Source organism: Gopherus evgoodei, chromosome 11 (assembly GCF_007399415.2).
Source record: "Gopherus evgoodei ecotype Sinaloan lineage chromosome 11, rGopEvg1_v1.p, whole genome shotgun sequence".
NCBI lineage: Eukaryota > Metazoa > Chordata > Testudines > Testudinidae > Gopherus > Gopherus evgoodei.
The window spans coordinates 40,814,472-40,833,652 of record NC_044332.1 but is presented as its reverse complement, the minus strand read 5'-3'; the positions used below and the strand labels follow the sequence as shown (position 1 = coordinate 40,833,652).

Genomic DNA, 19,181 nt, shown 5'->3' with positions numbered 1-19,181 from the left:
ACTCCTTTTACCACATAGGTGAGCTACAAAAATAATTCTGACCAAGGAAAAGCTACAGCACTGTATCTGAAGGCATTAATGAAAACCAAATATAACACCATAAAATGCATGTTTTTGACAGTACAGTATTTCTCAAAGTTCTTTTTATCAGTCCAGATTAATAGAAACAGATTTCTGCAGGCAAGGAAAGATGGAATGGATTGCCACAAAAGTCTACAAAATCAAGCATTACCTGTACATAACTTTTGTAGACTCATATCAGAGGGGTAGCCGTGTTAGTCTGGATCTGTAAAAGCAGCAAAGAGTCCTGTGGCACCTTATAGACTAACAGACGTTTTGGAGCATGAGCTATCGTGGGTGAATACTAGTTTCTTCAAGCAGCCAGGATGGATGTGTCAAATGCACGCAATGCAGTATAGCTTTCTGCCAGATGAAAAAGAGATGATCCCAGAAATGTGTCCCAGTGACACTGCATTACTGAACAAGCAGAGCTTTCCTCTCCAGGATGTCCAGTATGTTGAGTGTCTATCTAGTCTAGTGGCCATGTGGGTTACCATCTCCAAAAACACAAAGACCTTAACCTTAACATTCACTTTCCATTGTGACTATATGGACAATGGTACCTCTGAGTGTTTTATCTATAGCTGCTGCTGTTGGGGCCTTGAAGTGTTCTCCCTCCAGACCGATGGAACATCTGAGCCAGATAAGAAGAAAGAAGAGGACTCAGGATGATATGTTCAATGAAATCCTGCAAGCCAATGCTGCATCAGACTGTGAGCAGAGAGCCTGGAGGATGAATATTACAGACTGTATGGAGAAGAAAAAAAGCAGCAGAAGAAAGGCCCAGGAGTTGCAGCAGGAACAGGAGAGGGAGATGCACCAGGACATAATGAGGCCTCTCTGGTGGAAAACCGAGATGCTACAGACTCTTATGGTCCTATACATGGTCAACAATCCCACCTTACCTCCCTTTGCAGTTCCTGGAGAACTCCAGTAGAGCACCTCTCTATACCTCCCTCAACATTCCACATGGCATCAGGGGCTGAATCCCTACCCATACCACTCCACATCAGGGACATTAAGCACAATCACAGCTTCACATACACTGACCTGAGAGAGCCACGGTCGATGTATGTATAGCTAAAATGGATGAACATTCCTTCCTCTTCTTTAAGCTTTGCTCTATAAATTTATTAAGGTTTTAATGTATTTACTTTTAACTTATACAGAATTCTTTTTACGTGTTTTCATTACTCAATAAAACTCTATTGTTTGGAAAACAATTTACCTTTATCAGTCCCCAAGATATGCTGCAGAATGCCTGGTGGCAGTGAAAGCACCCACTTAGTTATTATTGTACACTGTGACATAGCTCAGGATCAGTGACACATACAGTGTAGTAATCATAAATGCACAGCAAGCACTACAAAATGAATAGGTTTATTCTCAGTGTTATATTCATAAGATGTGCACCATCCTCCACACAATTCCTAACAGACCTCCAGACTTCAAGCCCAGGTACAGATTAGTTCATCACAACACATTATTGTGGCTTGCATCTCAAGTACTCTTTCAAAGCCTGCCTGAGCTGTATAACTCCAAGCTGAACTCTTCTGATACCCCTTGCATCTGGCTGTTCAAACTCAGCAGACAGCCGTTCCACCTCCACCTTCCACCCTAACTACAACTTTCCCCCCTTGCTTCACAGATATTATGCAGGACACAGCAGGCAACTAGAACCATTGAGACGTTTTTAATCACTGAAATCCAAACTTGTAAGTAAACAACCCCAGTGCCCCTTCAATATACCAAAAGCATATTCAACTGTCACGCTGCGCCTGCTGAGCAAGGAGTTGAAGCACTCTCTGGTGCTTTCAAGATGGCTGGTGTACAGCTTCATGAGCTAGGGGAATAAGAGGTAGGCTGGGTCCCCTAGGCTCACTATGGTATTTCAACATGGTCAATGATAAACTACTGATCAGGAAAGAAAGTCCCTGCTTGTAGCTTTCTGAACAATCCTGTTTTCTTAAAGATGTGAGCGTCATGCACCTTCCCTGACCTTCCAACACTGAGGTCAGTGAAGGGTCTCTGGTGATCCTCTAGAGCTTTCATACCCACAGTAAAACAGGCCTTTCTGTTGATGTACTCTGTGGCAAGATGGTCAGGTGCCAAAACAGGGATGTGTGCGCCATCTCTTGCTCCACTGCAGTTCAGGAACCCCACTGCTGCAAATCCATCTACTATGTCCTGCACACTGCTGAGAGTCACAGTCCTACATCACAGATGATCAATAGCCCCCACAGTGGATTTTCCAACTCCAAAATAATTTCCCTCTGACTGGTAGCAATCCAATGTTACCAGTTTCCACAGTGCCATTGCTATTTACTTCTTCACTATCAGTGTAGCTGTTCCTGCACTGAAAAGCTGTGTGAGCTCGGCATAAATATCCAGAAATATGGCCTTGCACATCCGAAAGTTCTGCAGCCGCTGCTCATTATCCCAAACCCGCATTGTGACCCCACCTTATTTTTTGGGCCCAGAAGCAGCACTCCACCATTTGCAGCTGCTCCAAGAATGCCACCAACAAGACTGAATTGGTTCTCATTATGTCCCACAGCAATCTGTCCACCAGAAAATCATCATGTTCCCCACAGCTCTTCTTACAGCTCTGCAGATATTGAAAGATCATGCATAAGGATAAGATTATGTCATGCAGGTGATGAAAGTCACAGATTCCATGACCTTCAGAGACCTCTATGGCATTTTCTGCTTCAGCTCTGGCATGGCGGGACCAAAGCTGTCAGTCAGCTGGGGGGGAGGAGCTCTCAGTTGCTATGGGGCTGGGGCCACAGCTCTCAGCTGCCACCGGTGGGGAGGGGGCAGACCCACAGCTCCTAGCCACTGCAGGTGGCAGGGGGACTTGGAACTCTCAAGCCTCTGCAGGAGGCAGGGACCCCAGAGTTCCAAGCCACGGAGGCTGTGGCAGGGGCCACAGAGATGTCATCCAGGGTGGGTGCTGGACCCTTCACCCCCTCCCACAGCAAGGCTCAGGCTCTCATTCCCATCTTACTCAGGCTTCAGTCATGCCCCATCAGCCCCACCCCCAATTATTTTTAGTATGAGTCAAGGACAGGTCACAGGATTCCATTAATTTTTGTTTATTGCCTGCAACCTGTCGGTGATCTTTACTAAAAATAACTGTGACAAAATCTTAACCTTAATCATATGTCTTGTACTTGCAATGCTCATGACAATAACGAAGTGCTGTTCAGGCTCCATGCTTCTGTCAGAGATGGTGGAAAGTGACGAGTCTCATGTGGGTTTGTGGGATTCTCAAAATAGGCATGAAAATTATAGGCCAGAGATGGAATTATGTATTGAAGAAAGTATCCGGATGGAAACTTGACCTTTCAGTCCCAGTTGCCTATGCACAACTTGTTTCTTTCCCACCATGCATTGCCAAACTTCCCAAAAAACAGTGTGCTGGATGGTGGCAAGTTGCACACTGGGATACCTACCCATGGTGTACTGAACCGTCCATCAAAACAAACACTCCTGGTAAGTACATGCAGCGCTAAGACAAGAAGCCAAGGATGCAGGTACACAAGCGATATACTTTATGCTGACATAACTTGTGGTGGCAAAAGTTTGTAGTGTAGACATGCCCCAAAATCCCACTGCATTACTAGCTTGAGCATCATCAGCATTCATTTCAACCCATATCTTGGACAAGCCATCTAGCTCAAGTTTAAAACATCACTTAACTCAAGCTACAGATTTTTGCATGTGCAGGGGAGTTAGGTTCAGGGTAGTTGTCAAGGCTGATTCCCCACTCTGGCACTTCGAGTGCAGAAGGTGGGGGCCCGCAAGGATTTTAAAAATTAATACTGGCCACTTCAGGCTGGCATTAAACTCCCAAGGTCCCAGCTTCTCTCTGATCTTGGATGGGTAGATGCTGCCACCACCCAAGTGCAAAAAAAACCACCCCCTTTTGAAAAACCAGAAAGAAACACTTGGGAATTCCTTCCTGTGGGGTACCCTCTAGCACTTTCACACACACCCCTCCAAGGAAGAGCTGGGAAAAAAAACAAAGGAAACCAGATGTTGGCACCAGCTAATTAAACAACATGTGCACAAACCTCTTAGGGACACAAAAATCCAATCCTGTTCTTAAAAAAGGTAAAATTTGTTAAAAACAAAAAGAAAGGAAATACATTTGGAACTTAGGCTTTTTGCTAGATCTTAAAAGAAACAATTACAAAAATGAAGCATCAAGATAGCTTTCGAGGTTCATCTTAAAGTTTACAAACAAAACAAAAGCATCTGGGGTTAGCACAGAGGAGTCCACAAGCCAAGAAATAAACAGAAATAAACCTAATCACATCTTTCTAAACATTCCTAATCTATTTACATATTTGGGAGTTCCAAATAAGCGGTTCTAGGTATGGTCTGATGATTTTTTATCATACCTGGCTTAAAGCTTCTAATAGCATAACTGCTCCTTGTTCCCCTCTTTCCCGGAGAACACAACAGAGAGACAAAGGGAAGTTTTTTCCCCATTTAAAAAAGTTCTAGCCCTCCCATTGGATCTTTTGGTCAGATGCCTACTCCTTTCCTTTTACCTGTGGGCTTGTTAACCCTTTACAGGTAAAGCAAGTAGAGAACAGCTAGTAAGAGGAATTTTATAGCTAACTGTCTGGCTGAGTATCCATAAAAGGAGGCTATCCCGCCCCCCCTTCATTTATCACAGCAGTGAAGACAGGCACTCAGAATTTAGGCTTTCATTTTTAAAAACATAAGGGCCATATTTTTCAAAAGTGCTCGGTACCCAACTACCACCACTGAAAGTCCCCAGCCCATTTCACATAAGTGCCTAAATATTAGATGAGCACTTTAGAATATCTCACCCTAACAGTCTAGCTCTCATGGTTGTGAAAAATAACCTTCAAATTTGAAACAAATGTAAATTTAAGGGTTCCTAACTGCATGGTTTGAGTGTAACATGCCACACAGGACACAGAGCCTTGACTTGTAAAAATATCAGAGGGTAGCCGTGTTAGTCTGGATCTGTAAAAGCAGCAAAGAATCCCGTGGCACCTTATAGACTAACAGACGTTTTGGAGCATGAGCTTTCGTGGGTGAATACCCACTTGCATCTGAGGAAGTGAGTATTCACCCACGAAAGCTCATGCTCCAAAACGTCTGTTAGTCTATAAGGTGCCACGGGATTCTTTGCTGCTTTTGTAAAAATATCTACATCTAAAGTATATAAAACTTCCACAAAAGGAAACCACACAAATCTGTGAAGAAAGATCTCAGGTGAAGTAAAGAGTTAACATTCTGAAGCTATATTTCCATTCTACATTATTCATCAGCCCCACACAAACAGGATTTTTCTGTTGCTATGTAAATCACAAGAGCTAATGAGTATCAAATAACATTAGCAAGATTCAATGAGCATTCTAACAAACCATCCAAGTCAATCACCATGGAAGATGATTACTCCAACTAATCTCTCAAAGGAGAACACGTTTATCAGCTTTACATGCTGTACATACATTCTGTATATGTTCACAACGTAAAGATAGAGCATTATTATGGAGCTCAGTATGGAAGTGTACTAAAATAGAAACAAAACTCAAAGTGAACTTCCAAGCTAGTATTTATTTAAGGATGGATTTTAACAGAAAATTCCAGATATTTTCAGGAGTTAGTGGATATGTTTTTAATTGGTTTATTAACAATAGTGGGAAATCCAAATGCATAGACAGTTCATCAAAGGACTTAACGGTTTCGTAACTTTTTATCTAGTACAAAAAAAATTTAATATTTTGATTAAAAACTGTAAGCATCTACTCACTGAAATATTTGTTTCAGGAAGTAATGTTTTAAAAGTCTTACAATTTCAGTCCAATTATAAAAAAATGTAATAAGAACTTTCCTTAAAATCTAGTGCCTAGTCAACAAAAACATCACTAATGTCAGAGGGATCCAACGTGTTTTCTTTAAGTTTAAGACAGCAAAGAAAATATGTAAAATCTGGGAACAGATTGTCTTGTCTTTTTTTTTAAACTAGAAGCATAGATTTGAGTTTTGTAAGTCTTTTTAAGGCAAAAAGTTCTAATTTTCATAAGCAAATATTCAGGAGTTTTATAAATTGCCAACTTCTAAATGTTTCCTTCAGTTTAGCATTTTCACAATTGACTGTACACACGATATCACTCCTACCTACCTGCCGCTGGAGTTCTGCCAAGTTGTAAGGCAAGGCACCTTCAGCTAGTGGTGTTATTCTCTCAATATCTGCCAAAGTTAAACGCCTTCGGACAAGCCCAAGGGAAATAAATCATTGTTAGTCAAAATCATAAACAAACCTCAGCAAGCACCTTTTTTTCAACAGACTGGATTATGGCTTTATATATTACTTGTTATATTTCAGGTATCCCTAAGCACTTTACAAAGTACTGTTACAGGATCCAATCTTGGGAGTTTTAAGCACTTCTGCTCTCACTGTCCTCAGTGGGAATAAAGGGAACTCAGCATTACCCAGGTTTAGGCCCTTGCCTACTGGTAGTATAGGGTCTGTGCTCTGTAAATGCAGCAGCCACCACGTGCCACATAATAACTCACATGCAGCAATCTGGTCAAGACACCTCTCACACTTCAAGTTTACACTAGCAATCTGTGTATTGCAAGTGTTTTGATGCAGGGAGTTTATTTTGTTATTTTACACCATATACTGACTATCTGATGACTGCTCACTGCACTATACATATACTTATACACCCCCTAGCAAAGCCAGCAGTCATCAAATAATCCGTAATGAAAGATACGTAAAACAAATCTATTTTAACAAATATAAATAGGATGGACAGACTAATATGAATGATTATGATGGTTATAAATTACCCTGTAGCATTGTATAAGTCTGCAAGCTGGTAGAGAATATCGACTTCCAGTGGTGTGACTTGTCCAAATTTGATTGCAGCCTGGGCAAACTCCTCTGGATTTAAGAGGAAGGGAAAAATAAGGTAACTGATCCTGAATCATTTATCACATTTTCACTTTAAATGAGTATAAATAACTTTAAAATTAAAATCTTAAGAATAAAATCTATCACTTGGCAGACTAATGAGGAGCAAAATCTAAAATAGAACAAAATGAGCCAGAATTAGTACCACATCTATTTCAGAACAGCAGCTTCAATCAGAGAGTAAATCTGATCTTGCAACTCTTACCTATGCAAGTAGTCCCCATTTAACTCTATAACAACTCTCCTATCAGCAATGTCCATAGATCAGACCCAATATTTGGGACTCTTGTTACTAAACTACTGTAAAAGCAGACAATGGTATAATTTATGGATGAACCAATCAGCATTAAAACTAGCACAATCATTTCAGTGTTCCTTCCTCCCCTAGCAATCATTGTTCCCAGGTTTGGATAAGTGCCTATCCACACTACAAACACAATTTGTAACCTCTAGGGTGACCAGATGTCCTGATTTTATAGGGACAGTCCGGATTTTTGGGTCTTTTTCTTATATAGGCTCCTCTTCCACCCCACTTCACCCCACTCCCACCCCACCCCAATTTTTCACATTTGCGGTCACTCTAAACACATCCATGACACTCCTCTAATCAATTACAGAAAACATGGTTCAGTAGCTTCTATAAAACAAGTTTTTCAAGTTTTGTTTCTATCAAACAAGTTTTTGTTTGTGCATTCACATCTACCAACATAGTTAGTGTGACGTATCAGTGCAAACAGGAGAATCTGGACAGATATCCCATCCTATCATCCAAAGACAGAGGGTGCCCAGAGCATATGAACACAGAACAGCAGAGGCGGGGCAATGCACTCTTAGATGTCTTACTTCATGAGAACTGGAAGGAAAAGGGGGGGCCAACCCAGCAGATATAGTTAGTGGGTTTCATCCACAGATGGAAAATAGCTATGTTATGAAATGGTTACAGAAAGCCAATCAATCCAGGCTGCTGGCAAGATTGAATCATAGTTAACTTGCATGCTTGCTAACAGTATTAGCCTTATTATCTGTGGAAATAAATTATGTGTAGCTCACATCATACCATTAAACGGTTACAAACTGCTAAAATTGTGTGGAAAAAGCTTAAGAGTGAAAAACTGTTGCTACAGTAGCACACAGGAACAGCCAATGGGACACAGAGAGTTTCTGATGAAGAATTTTTGTTTTTCTTAAAGCATACCCATTCCACCATAGCTGCCATATTCCCCAGACTTTTCTCTGCTCCATGTAAACACCTATCATTACCACAAGAAGGTCCACATTGTAGTGTTATTCCCAGGAAATCAGAACCGGTCAAGACTCTTGTCAGAACCCTGACAACTCTTCTCCTTCAACCCTCTGCTGGCCTGTGAAGTCTGGAGTTGAGCAGGAGAGCCACATTCAGAATCAAAACTTGAAATACTTGCACAGTTCTGCTAAACTGCCATATTACACCAGCCTCCTGCTAGTCTTAACCCGTATACAGTACAAAAGACATACTTTATAGATCTGAAAATTAATAAAATATAGTAAATTTATTTTACCTTTTGTGACTTCAATATCTTTCCTTGTCCCTGCTATAATACTGTATATCTTTCTAACGAGTTCCATGTTATTCAGCAGGGCATTAAAAGCATTGAAATAGGAGAAGCTGACCTGATGTGAAATAGTTCCACCTGCTACCTTAAAAACATAAATAATAATAATAAAAAAAAAAGATAAAGCATGGGTCCCGATATGTGGTCAGGGTTCAGCTGATAGTCTTAAATCCCCTGACAACCCAAGAGAGCTTTACTGTAAATTAACATCCATCTAGACATACAAGATTAAGATATATTTCTATCGTAGTAGTTATATCCTGTTTTTTAGTGATAGCAGTGAGGGGGCTGTTATTACATAGCCAGGGTACTTCTACGGTTTTTGATGCAATAAAAATAATCAGGAAACAATTGTAGAATTACTGTTCAACTTTTTTGTAGAATGCGTTGTTCTAGATTTGCGTATATTTTATTTTAGACGGAGTTAACCTTTACATCATTTACAGCAATAGTTAACAGTGTTAACAATTAACCTTAGAAGCTGAAATTAACACAAATCCATACTTTCCAAACTAAGACACCCTCTCCATCCAGCAAAGCACTTAAGTATATAAGTAGTCCCCATTGACTTCAATGGGGCTTCTGATGTACTTAAGAGTAATCACATGCTTAATTTCTTTGTTGGACTGGAGACTCGGCTATAAAGAGCAGGGAGCCAAAAAATGGGCAAATTCTGACTCACAAGAATAGTCCCATTCAAGTAAATGGAACTACTCACATGAGTAAGAATTTGCAGGATCTGGGTCGTATTTCATGCCACTAATTATAATACTGTTTACACTGCAAATTTCAGCTCAAATTTTTATTTACTGTGACAGAGTATACAAACCCCATACAAGGTGCAAAAAGGTTAATGAGAACCTGTGCGCACAATTAGCCCCATCCTGCTTCACTTGCAAGAAGTGCCAAGCCTGGAGGAGTTTAAAAGGGGAACTGTTCAGTGCAGGGGCTGACTGGAAAGAGGACAAGGACTCTTGAAGGAAGGCCTGAGTAGGGCAAGGGCCGACCCCAGAACTGACTGAAAAAAAAAAAAAAGCCTGGCCAGAGCCGAAAGATAACAAGACACAGTTAGACCTGAGTCTCCCTAGGGGCAAGTAGGCCTGGCAAGGGACTCATATATGTCATTTGTACCCAGAGCTATAGGTTTTTTCCTTTTGGGATCTGTGCAGAAGTGAACCAGGAAGGGGCTTGTGGAAAGGCCTAGAAGCAGGCCACAGTAGGAAGCAGTGGATACAAATAGGCAGACCTTAGCTGTTTATTACAAGGTCCCTGGGCTGGAATCTGGAATACAGGGAGGGCCTGGGTTCCCCTACTGACAAAAGTAATGGGGAGGCCTCTGGAGATAAGGGCTGGAAAGGATTTAAGCCTGTAGCTGTGATGAAGACCCAACATAATGCCACTGGGTGACAGACACACAGGACTCTGTTTACTCCAAAGGAGATGGGACCATACAGCAGTCCCTGGCTGGAGGGCCAAGTCACGAGAACAGCAGACCGTTGCAGGGCTAGCGTGGCTGTCAGCAGAAGGCATCTAATGAGACAACACTACTATGACATGCCCAGCCATAAGAATGTGCACCTATAGTGACTCACCTCATTGACACTTACAAAGAAGCAAAATACTCAGCTATTCATGACAAACAATCTTGCTTTCAATAATGCAGAATAACTTATACTTTGTTATCATTATTATGGCTGTCAAGCAATTAAAAATAATCACAATTAATCATGCAATTAAAAAATTAATTGTGATTAATCATACTGTTAAAACAATAATAGAATACTATTTATTTAAATATTTTTCGGTTTTCTACATTTTCAAATATGTTGATTTTAATTACAACACAAAATACAAAGTGTACAGTGCTCACTTCATATTTATTTTTGATTACAAATATTTGCACTGTAAAAAAAACCAAAAGAAATACTATTTTTCAATTCACCTAATACAAGTACTATAGTGCAAGCTCTTTATCATTAAAGTTGGACTAATAAATGTAAAATTATGTACAAAAAAACCTGTATTTAAAAGTAAAACATTATAAAACTTTAGAGCCTGCTAGTCCACTCAGTCCTTCTTCTTGTTCAGCCAACTGCTCAAACAAGTTTGTTTACGTATGCAGAAGATAATGCTGCCCACTTCTTGCTTACAGTGTCACCTGAAAGTGAGAATGGGCGTTCTCATGGCACTGTTGTAGCCAGCGTCACAAGATATTTCTGTGCCAGGTGCACTAAAGATTCATATGTCCCTTCACGCTTCAAACACTATTTTAGGGGACATGCTCATAACTGGTTCTGCTCGATAACAATCCAAAGCACTGCGGACCAACACACGTTCATTTTCATTATCTGAGTCAGATGTCACCAGCCAAAGGTTGATTTTCTTTTTTGGTGGTTTGGGTTCTGTAGTTTCTGCACTGGAGTGTTGCTTTTTTAAGACTTCTGAAAGCATACTTCACACCTTGTTCCACTCAGATTTTGGAAGGCACTTCAGAGTCTTAAACTTTGGGTCAAGTGCTGTAGCTATCTTTAGAAATCTCACATTGGTACCTTCTTTGCGTTTTGTCAAATTTGCAGTGATAGTATTCTTAAAATAAACGTGCTGGGTCGTCATCCGAGACTGCTATAACATGAAACATACGGCAGTACGCAGGTAAAACGGAGCAGGGGACATACAATTCTCCCCCAAGCAGTTCAGTCACAAATTTAATTAACACTTTTTTTTTTTAAATGAGCATCATCAGTATGGAAGCATGTCCTCCAGAATGGTGGCCAAACCATGAAGGGGCATACGAATATTTAGCATATCTGCACGTAAATACTTTGCAATGCCCAGTACAAAAGTGCCATGCAAATGCCTGTTCTCCCTTTCTGGTGACATTGTAAAGAAGAAGAGGGCAGCATTATCTCCTGTAAATGTAAACAATCTTGTTTGTCTTAGCGATTGGCTGAACAAGAAGTAGTACTGAGTGGCCTTGTAGGCTCTGAAGTTTATATTGTTTTGTTTTTGAGTGCAGTTATGTAACAACGACAAATCTACATTTGTAAATTGCACTTTCACGAGAAAAACTGCACCACAGTACTTATGAGGTGAATTGAAAAATACTGTTTCTTTCGTTTATCATTTTACAATGCAAATATTTGTAATAAAAATAATATACCCTTTGATTTCAATTACAACACAGAATACAATATATATGGAAATGTAGAAAAACATCCAAAATATTTAATAAATTTCAATTGGTATTTTATTGTTAACAGTGCGATTAAAACCACTATTAATCACAATTAATTTTTTTAAGTTAATCACGTGAGTTAACTGTGATTAATCGACAGCCCTAATCATTATTATTTCTGTAAAAACACTATTTTGCATAAAATCCCTATGTGAGCAGTGAATGGTACTGCATTGTCAGTATTGCTAATAAAGAGGAAGATAAGGCATGTGTTAAGGATTTAAGACATATAGCAATTAAATTACAGTACAAACTCTTACTTGAATAGCACTTATATTTAAGATATTATTTTCTTTACACTTACTGAAACTAGATTTTCTTCCACAAACGGACTGAGCATATGTGAACGAATGGTAGCCATGATGTCACTAAAATCCAGTCCAGTAATCATACCAGTTTTGTTTTTGTCTTTCAGTGCAAAGGCTTGTCTTGCATGTTCTGACTGTAGCTCCTGAAATAAGAATTAGAAATACCACATAGGAATATGATTCTGTACACCCATTGTGCACGGAACTCCCACTGTCTTCATCCCCCTGCCTACGAGTGTGCATGCACGTTATACTCTATATAAAAATATAACAGTAGTTTTAGTACCAACGCCCAACAAACTGATTCCTCCCAAAAATCTCCAATCCAAAATGAAAGCCAAAAATCTTCCCACCACTCCCACCCATTCATCTTTGCTAGCACAAGAAAATCCAAGGAGAACAGAATTTGAATTGCCATCAAATCTGGGCTTTGGTGAACTGAAGCACAAAGGACACTTGACAGTTAGAACCCAATGCCCTGCCTACAGCCTCCTCAATGTTAAACTAGGAAGCTCTTAGCCAATGCTCCTGAGACAATGTGCTATGCAGTACATAAAAGGTTGTTACACGGAGGAGAGAGAAAAATTATTTTTCTTAACCTCTGAAGATAGGACAAGAAGCAATGGGCTTAAATTGCAGCAATGTCAGTTTAGGTTGGACATTAAGAAAAACTTCCTAACTGTCAGGGTGGTTAAGCACTGGAATAAACTGCTTAGGGAGACTGTGAAATCTCCATCACTGGAGATATTTAAGAGCAGGTTAGACAACCACCTGTCAGGGACGGTCTAGATCAGAGATGGGCAAACTACGGCCCGGGGGTCACATCTGGTCCTTCAGACTTTTTAATCCAGCCTTTGAACTCTCACCTGCTCTGGCACTCCAGTTGGGGAGCAGTGTCAGGGGCTTGCCCTGCTCCGTGCATACTATGGCTCCATGCAGCTCCCAGAAGCAGCGGCATATCCCCCCTCCGGCTCCTACATGTAGGGTCAGCCAAGGGGCTCAGCATGCTGCCCCTGCAGTTCCCATTGGCTGGGAACTGCAGCCAATGGGAGCTGAAGGGATGGCACCTGCGGACAGAGCAGTGTGCAGAACTGCCTGGCTGCGCCTCCATGTAGGAGCTGGAAGGGTCATGCTGCCACTTCTGGGAGCTGCTTCAGGTAAGCACCACTTGGAGCCTGCCTCCCCTCCCACGGCCCAACCCCCTGCCCCAGCCCTGATCTCCCTCCTGCCCTCCAAACCCTTTGGTCCCAGCCCAGAGCACCCTACTGCACTCCAAATCCTCATCCCCACCCCTACCCCACAGCTCGCATCCCCAGCCAGAGCCCTCAGCCCCCAACATCTCAAACCCTTGCCCCAGCCCAGAGCCCCCTCCCTCACACTGAACTCCTCATTTCTGGACCCACCACAGAGCCTGCACTGCCAGCCGGAGCCCACACCCCCTCCCGCACCCCAACCCCCAATTTTGTGAGCATTCATTGCTCGCCACACAATTTCCATACCGAGATGTGGCCCTCGGGCCAAAAAGTTTGCCCACCCCGGTCTAGATAATACTTAGTCCTGCCATGAGTTCAGGGAACTAGACTAGATCACCTCTTGAGACCCCTTCCAGTCCTGATTATATGAGATGAGGAGAGTGCTGATCTCTCACGTATTCAGGACTGAACACAATTAGGGTTTTATAGGTTAAAATGAGAAGCTCGAATTGTCCTGAAAACAAACTGGAGACCAGTGAAGATTCCAGAATATAAATTTAGCATGCTCCCGAAGAGAAACATCTCTTTACAAGTGGGTCACTGTATTTTACACCATCTAATGTTTACAATGAATTTAAAGAGTAGCCTCATATAAAGCACACTGCAGCAATCTAATCCCAAAGTGACAAAAGCATGAATCACTCTAGTGGGATACATATTAAAAAAACGGCATCCTTCTAGCCATGCATAATATAGGCACACACTCAACTCTCATTATTCTTAGATGTCTAGATTAGAAGCAGCTTGGAATCCAAAATATGCCCAGCTTATTAACTAGAGTAACAGAAGGCATGCAAAATTTTCCAAGTGATACCCACTGAACTAAATCTTCTGGTTAGTTTCCCCAATTTACCAGTACTACCTCAGTCTTTTCTAGATTGAGTTGCAACCATCTTGCCCTCATCCAAACTCTGATCTCAACACGACACTGACTAAGCTAGCTGAATGCAACGGCAGGTCTGATAATTTGTCAGCTTGCCAAAGTTGAGCCCTGGCACTTCTAGGTTTGGCAGTTCATAGCCCTGGCACCTCTGGGCTTGCTGCATCAGTTATGAATGTAAAAAAATTGCTTAAGCCCCCGCACCTTTTATTACAAATTAAGCACTGGACAGAACCTTGCTGTATCCCATAAGGATACTGCTCTGGGTTATCGCAACAAAAATTGTCACTCGGTATGTCAACAGTGCTTGCTCTGCATTGTTGCCCAAAACCCTTATCATCCACACTCAAAGCCCTTAAACCCACATCTAGGGATGTGCTGAACCCCAACTCACACGTTTTTATGAGGGTATACTGAGCTGTGACCAACCACTCCCTTACCATCCCCTATACAGTGTGGGCGTAGCAGAGGTATCTGAGCTTGAGTTTAGATGGCACTCCACTGCCATTCCCACAATTTCTTGTATCACTATCTTCTGGCCCTTCTATCTACTTACCTCCCACAATTTTACTGCTTTTCTTCCATACACACCATGGACTTTAGAACCTACCTAGCCAAACCCTTTATTTTTCAAAATGCCCTCAGTATCTATGTCATAAACTATAAATAGAAACAATATAACCAATCCAATTCAAAACCCTGTACTTTCCTGCAATTATTTCCAAAAACAAAGCAATTTAATTTTACAGGCCAGCCCTGGAATTATATATCAGTTATGAAATTTTAATTTTCTTTAGGCCTAAAAGCCAGAAATCCACAACAAAAATATAGTATGAGTTGATCATTTCAAATTATATAAAATTGAATTACCTACATAAATTTGTAAAATCATTTCTCTTTAATTACAGTGCACAGCCGTCCATATTCTCCTTCTTTCTTTTTCTCTTACTCTCTATAGCTGACAACTTCTTTTTCACCTCTGCTCTGAAGTATAGCTCTGAGAGTGAATACTTTTAAAGTCCTCTCCCCATAGGATTCTTCAGCAAACCTCTTAAAGGAAGACTTCTGGCTTACTACGAGTTTGGCCTTAATGAAGAATGAGTGGCACAAGGGTCTTAAACTTCTGAGGTGAAGCAGTGTGTATTATGGGAAATGTAGGATAAATAATAGGAAAAACTTTATGAAGCAAAATGAAAAATGTATCAATATAACAAAGTGTCATGGGAAGCTATGGAGTAACAGCCAGTGGAGATGTTCAGGGCCCAATCCTTTTCCCATTGAAATCAGTTTTGCCACTGAACTCCAACGGGAGCAGGACCAGACACTCACACTCATCAGTGAGGGGATGTTTTAAAAACAAAATTAATCCTTCCCTCCAACTGGGTGGTGAGCCAAAATCTAATGCACTGTATGTGATCTTATTATATAATCGGCATGGTATAGTGATAATTTAGCTGTGGTCTAGCTAGTCTATCTGGACAACAAATCTCTCACCACCATATAATAAAACTAATTTATAATGGCATTAATGCAGCACAAGTGACGGATCTGATGGCTAATTATGCACAGAAAGAAAAATAAATAACTGACCTGCAGAAACTGTGTAAACTCCGAGTAGGTAAGATGCTTCTTCCTGTTATGTCCAAAATGTAGTCGAATAAACTCACAATCCCAATTAAAAGGGATATGATGATGAATAATGGTCTGTCCAAAAATTTCTTTGACATTTTCTTGGGAGGGGAAAAAAAGCAAATGAATTATAGGATAAAATATTTCACCCTGCCTAAATGTTCCTGGTAGAAAAAAGGAAAGTTTATAAGGCCATTTAGAAAGTGTTGTAGTCTGGTCACTTTAGAGTAATTTCTAAGGCCATGTCTACATCTAAAATTTTGCAGCGCTGGTTGTTACAGCTGTATTAGTACAGCTGTATAGGGCCAGCGCTGCAGAGTGGCCACACTTACAGCAACCAGCGCTGCAAGTGGTGTTAGATGTGGCCACACTGCAGCGCTGTTGGGCGGCTTCAAGGGGGGTTGCGGGACGAGAGAGCAAACCGGGAAAGGAAACCAGCTTCCCCGCGGTTTGCTCTCTCGGTCCCGGAGCCAGCCAGCAAACCGCAGGGAAGGAGACCTGCTTGCTCGGGGTTCCGGGACCGAGAGAGCAAACCGGGAACGCCGCGGTTTGCTCTCTCGGTCCCGGAGCCACCCAGCAAACCGCAGGGAAGGAGACCTGCTTGCTCGGGGTTCCGGGACCGAGAGAGCAAACCGGGAACGCCGCGGTTTGCTCTCTCGGTCCCGGAGCCAGCCAGCAAACCGCAGGGAAGGAGACCTGCTTGCTCGGGGTTCCGGGACCGAGAGAGCAAACCGCGGCGAAGCTGGTTTCCTTTCCCGGTTTGCTCTCTCGGTCCCGGAACCCCGAGCAAGCAGGTCTCCTTCCCTGCGGTTTGCTGGGTGGCTCCGGGAACGCGAGAGCAAACCGCGGCGAAGCTGGTCTCCTTTCCCGGTTTGCTCTCTCGGTCCCGGAACCCCGAGCAAGCAGGTCTCCTTCCCTGCGGTTTGCTGGGTGGCTCCGGGACCGAGAGAGCAAACCGGGAAAGGAAACCAGCTTGATTACCAGAGGCTTCCTCCTTCCACGGAGGTCAAGAAAAGCGCTGGTAACTGTCTACATTGGATTACCAGCGCTGGATCACCAGCGCTGGATCCTCTACACCCGAGACAAAACGGGAGTACGGCCAGCGCTGCAAACAGGGAGTTGCAGCGCTGGTGGTGCCCTGCAGATGTGTACACCTTCAAAGTTGCAGCGCTGTAACTCCCTCACCAGCGCTGCAACTTTCTGATGTAGACAAGCCCTAAGTTGCATATTCAGAGCCATGTGTAAGAACACATTTACTACAGAATTTAATACTCAACTTGGTACATTACTATGTAAAGCCATGGAATTAATAATTTCACATTTAATTTTAATTAAGTAGCAATTTCTCTTGTGCACTATAAATAGCTGCTACTTTGTACTCTGATACAAAAATCAATAGTAATTCCTCATTTCTGCAAGGAGTCAAATTAAGCCTTTTATCAAAAGCATGAATACCTACATCACTGTCTAATGCAATATTTGTCATACTAAGTATGGTTTGATTGAGACTTGATTATTACATTCACACTAGCCTGAATATGTCTATTGAAGATAGGCATAAGAAATGCCACCTAAAGCATATCATTAGCTCAGCAGAAAGCACCTTATTAAAAGCTTCTGATAGTGTCATAAAATATGGCCCTGACACAGAAATCAAACCCTATAAAACATGATTGGTAGTCTCAGTTATTAAAATGTTTTAAGATAAGTGAAATTAAAGATGTCACCTTTTAAATGAAGTAGAGGGGGGAAAACACGTTTTAGGGTATGGAATTCTATTGCGTGTGCTGTACAACAAATCAATGCCTAATCCTATAGCATATTTGTCCTTAGTAACAAAGCCCGATACAGAAAAATTATATGGGATATTATGTGCATACAAGTCTGGTATGCGTGTGCAAATGACCAGCTGGACATTTGTTCACACAAACTGGACACATGCAAATTAAACTAGCACATATTTTTCTAAATTCAGATCAAAATGTCTAACTTTTAAAACAATTCTAAATTTGCTTGTGAAACTAAACTAATTTAAAAGCCCACCACAGAGCTTAAGTTACAAGAGAAATGCTAAAATATTTTCTTTAAGACAGGACCTCTTCCCTTTTCTGTTAACAACTTAGTTATCTTATTTAACATTTTTTGAGTTTACATTAATCAATAGTATTAGAGATATATTATTAGAGGACTCTTACCTTGTGAGCACAGTTATCTACTCTGTTTCTAAGGGAAAATTCACAGATGTGGACTGCAATATCTTTTGTCCATTTTTCCATCACAGACTCTTCTTTGAAGAAAATCTGTTCCCTTCTCTACATTAAGTGATCAGTTGGTTTGTTCACGTTTTAAAGTATATGCTTTTCAGTCCTATAGCTGCCTTCTTTTACATGAGTCAATGCTACTCCACGATCGTAGAGGCTTTATTGATTCAGGGTATGAGAAATCATTGTGAGAAAGAAGGAAAGAGGGACGACTGGAAATCTATCGAAGGTATCAGAGTCCCAGAACAATTAACGAATGTACAAGATTGGGTTTTTGGTTATATTATTTGCCTCACATTATAGATTATATATTTATTTTAAAGGAGAGATTGCTAAATGAGGACAAAATGATAATAAAAGTTACCAGAAATAGGTAATAGCAGTCAAATAATAAAAACCAGGTTGATATAAATGTAAATAGTCAAAAATTCCGAAGGTGCAGTGGGTGAGAGAAAGAGAACAACAATTATGCACAAAAGGAAATGAGTCAAACACATTTTGCTGCACTTGTTTCAAAGCTCTTAATTTAATGGGAGGCAGTAAACCTACTACTTATAGCTACAGACCAAGCACCAGGAGACCTGGATTTATTCCCCAAACTACCACTGAATTCCTGGTCAAGTCACTTAGGATCTTCATGCATTACCAATACAGCCAGGTCAGCATTGTTCCCTGCAGTGCTAGCAAAATGGAACCGTGTTGTAATTAGGACAGGGGACACCAGTGCTGTAACTGGGTCCACTTATCCAACTGTGTTTGTAGTGTAGATAAACCCTAAACTTGTGACTGTTTCCCCCATCTTGATGTTTGCTTTTGCAAAGTGCTCAAATCTTGTCATGAAAATGTGAAGTAAGTATTTGGAGTTTCCTTTTTACTGTAAAAACAAGAAAAATAACAGTCTAGAAACAATGTGCTGAAAAAATTGGGTGATTCAAAATACTTATCCATAGTCCTCCAACTATTATTTCAAAATGTCTGCAACTTAAAAGGAAA

The 19,181-nt window shown here is 41.2% G+C and overlaps 1 protein-coding gene across 3 annotated transcripts in view; it reads right to left on the bottom strand.

The window, feature by feature from the left end:
- Window positions 1-19,181, bottom strand: part of SLC25A12 (solute carrier family 25 member 12) — an 89,502-nt gene that overhangs the window by 27,216 nt on the left and 43,105 nt on the right. For all 3 annotated transcript variants that reach the window (XM_030579237.1, XM_030579236.1, XM_030579238.1), the window contains 5 exons: window positions 15,889-16,028; window positions 12,162-12,308; window positions 8,569-8,707; window positions 6,907-7,000; window positions 6,233-6,317 (listed from right to left, as the gene is read on the bottom strand). In XM_030579237.1, coding sequence (XP_030435097.1) covers window positions 6,233-6,317; window positions 6,907-7,000; window positions 8,569-8,707; window positions 12,162-12,308; window positions 15,889-16,028 — 605 coding nt within the window. The remainder of the gene's footprint in view (window positions 1-6,232; window positions 6,318-6,906; window positions 7,001-8,568; window positions 8,708-12,161; window positions 12,309-15,888; window positions 16,029-19,181) is intronic.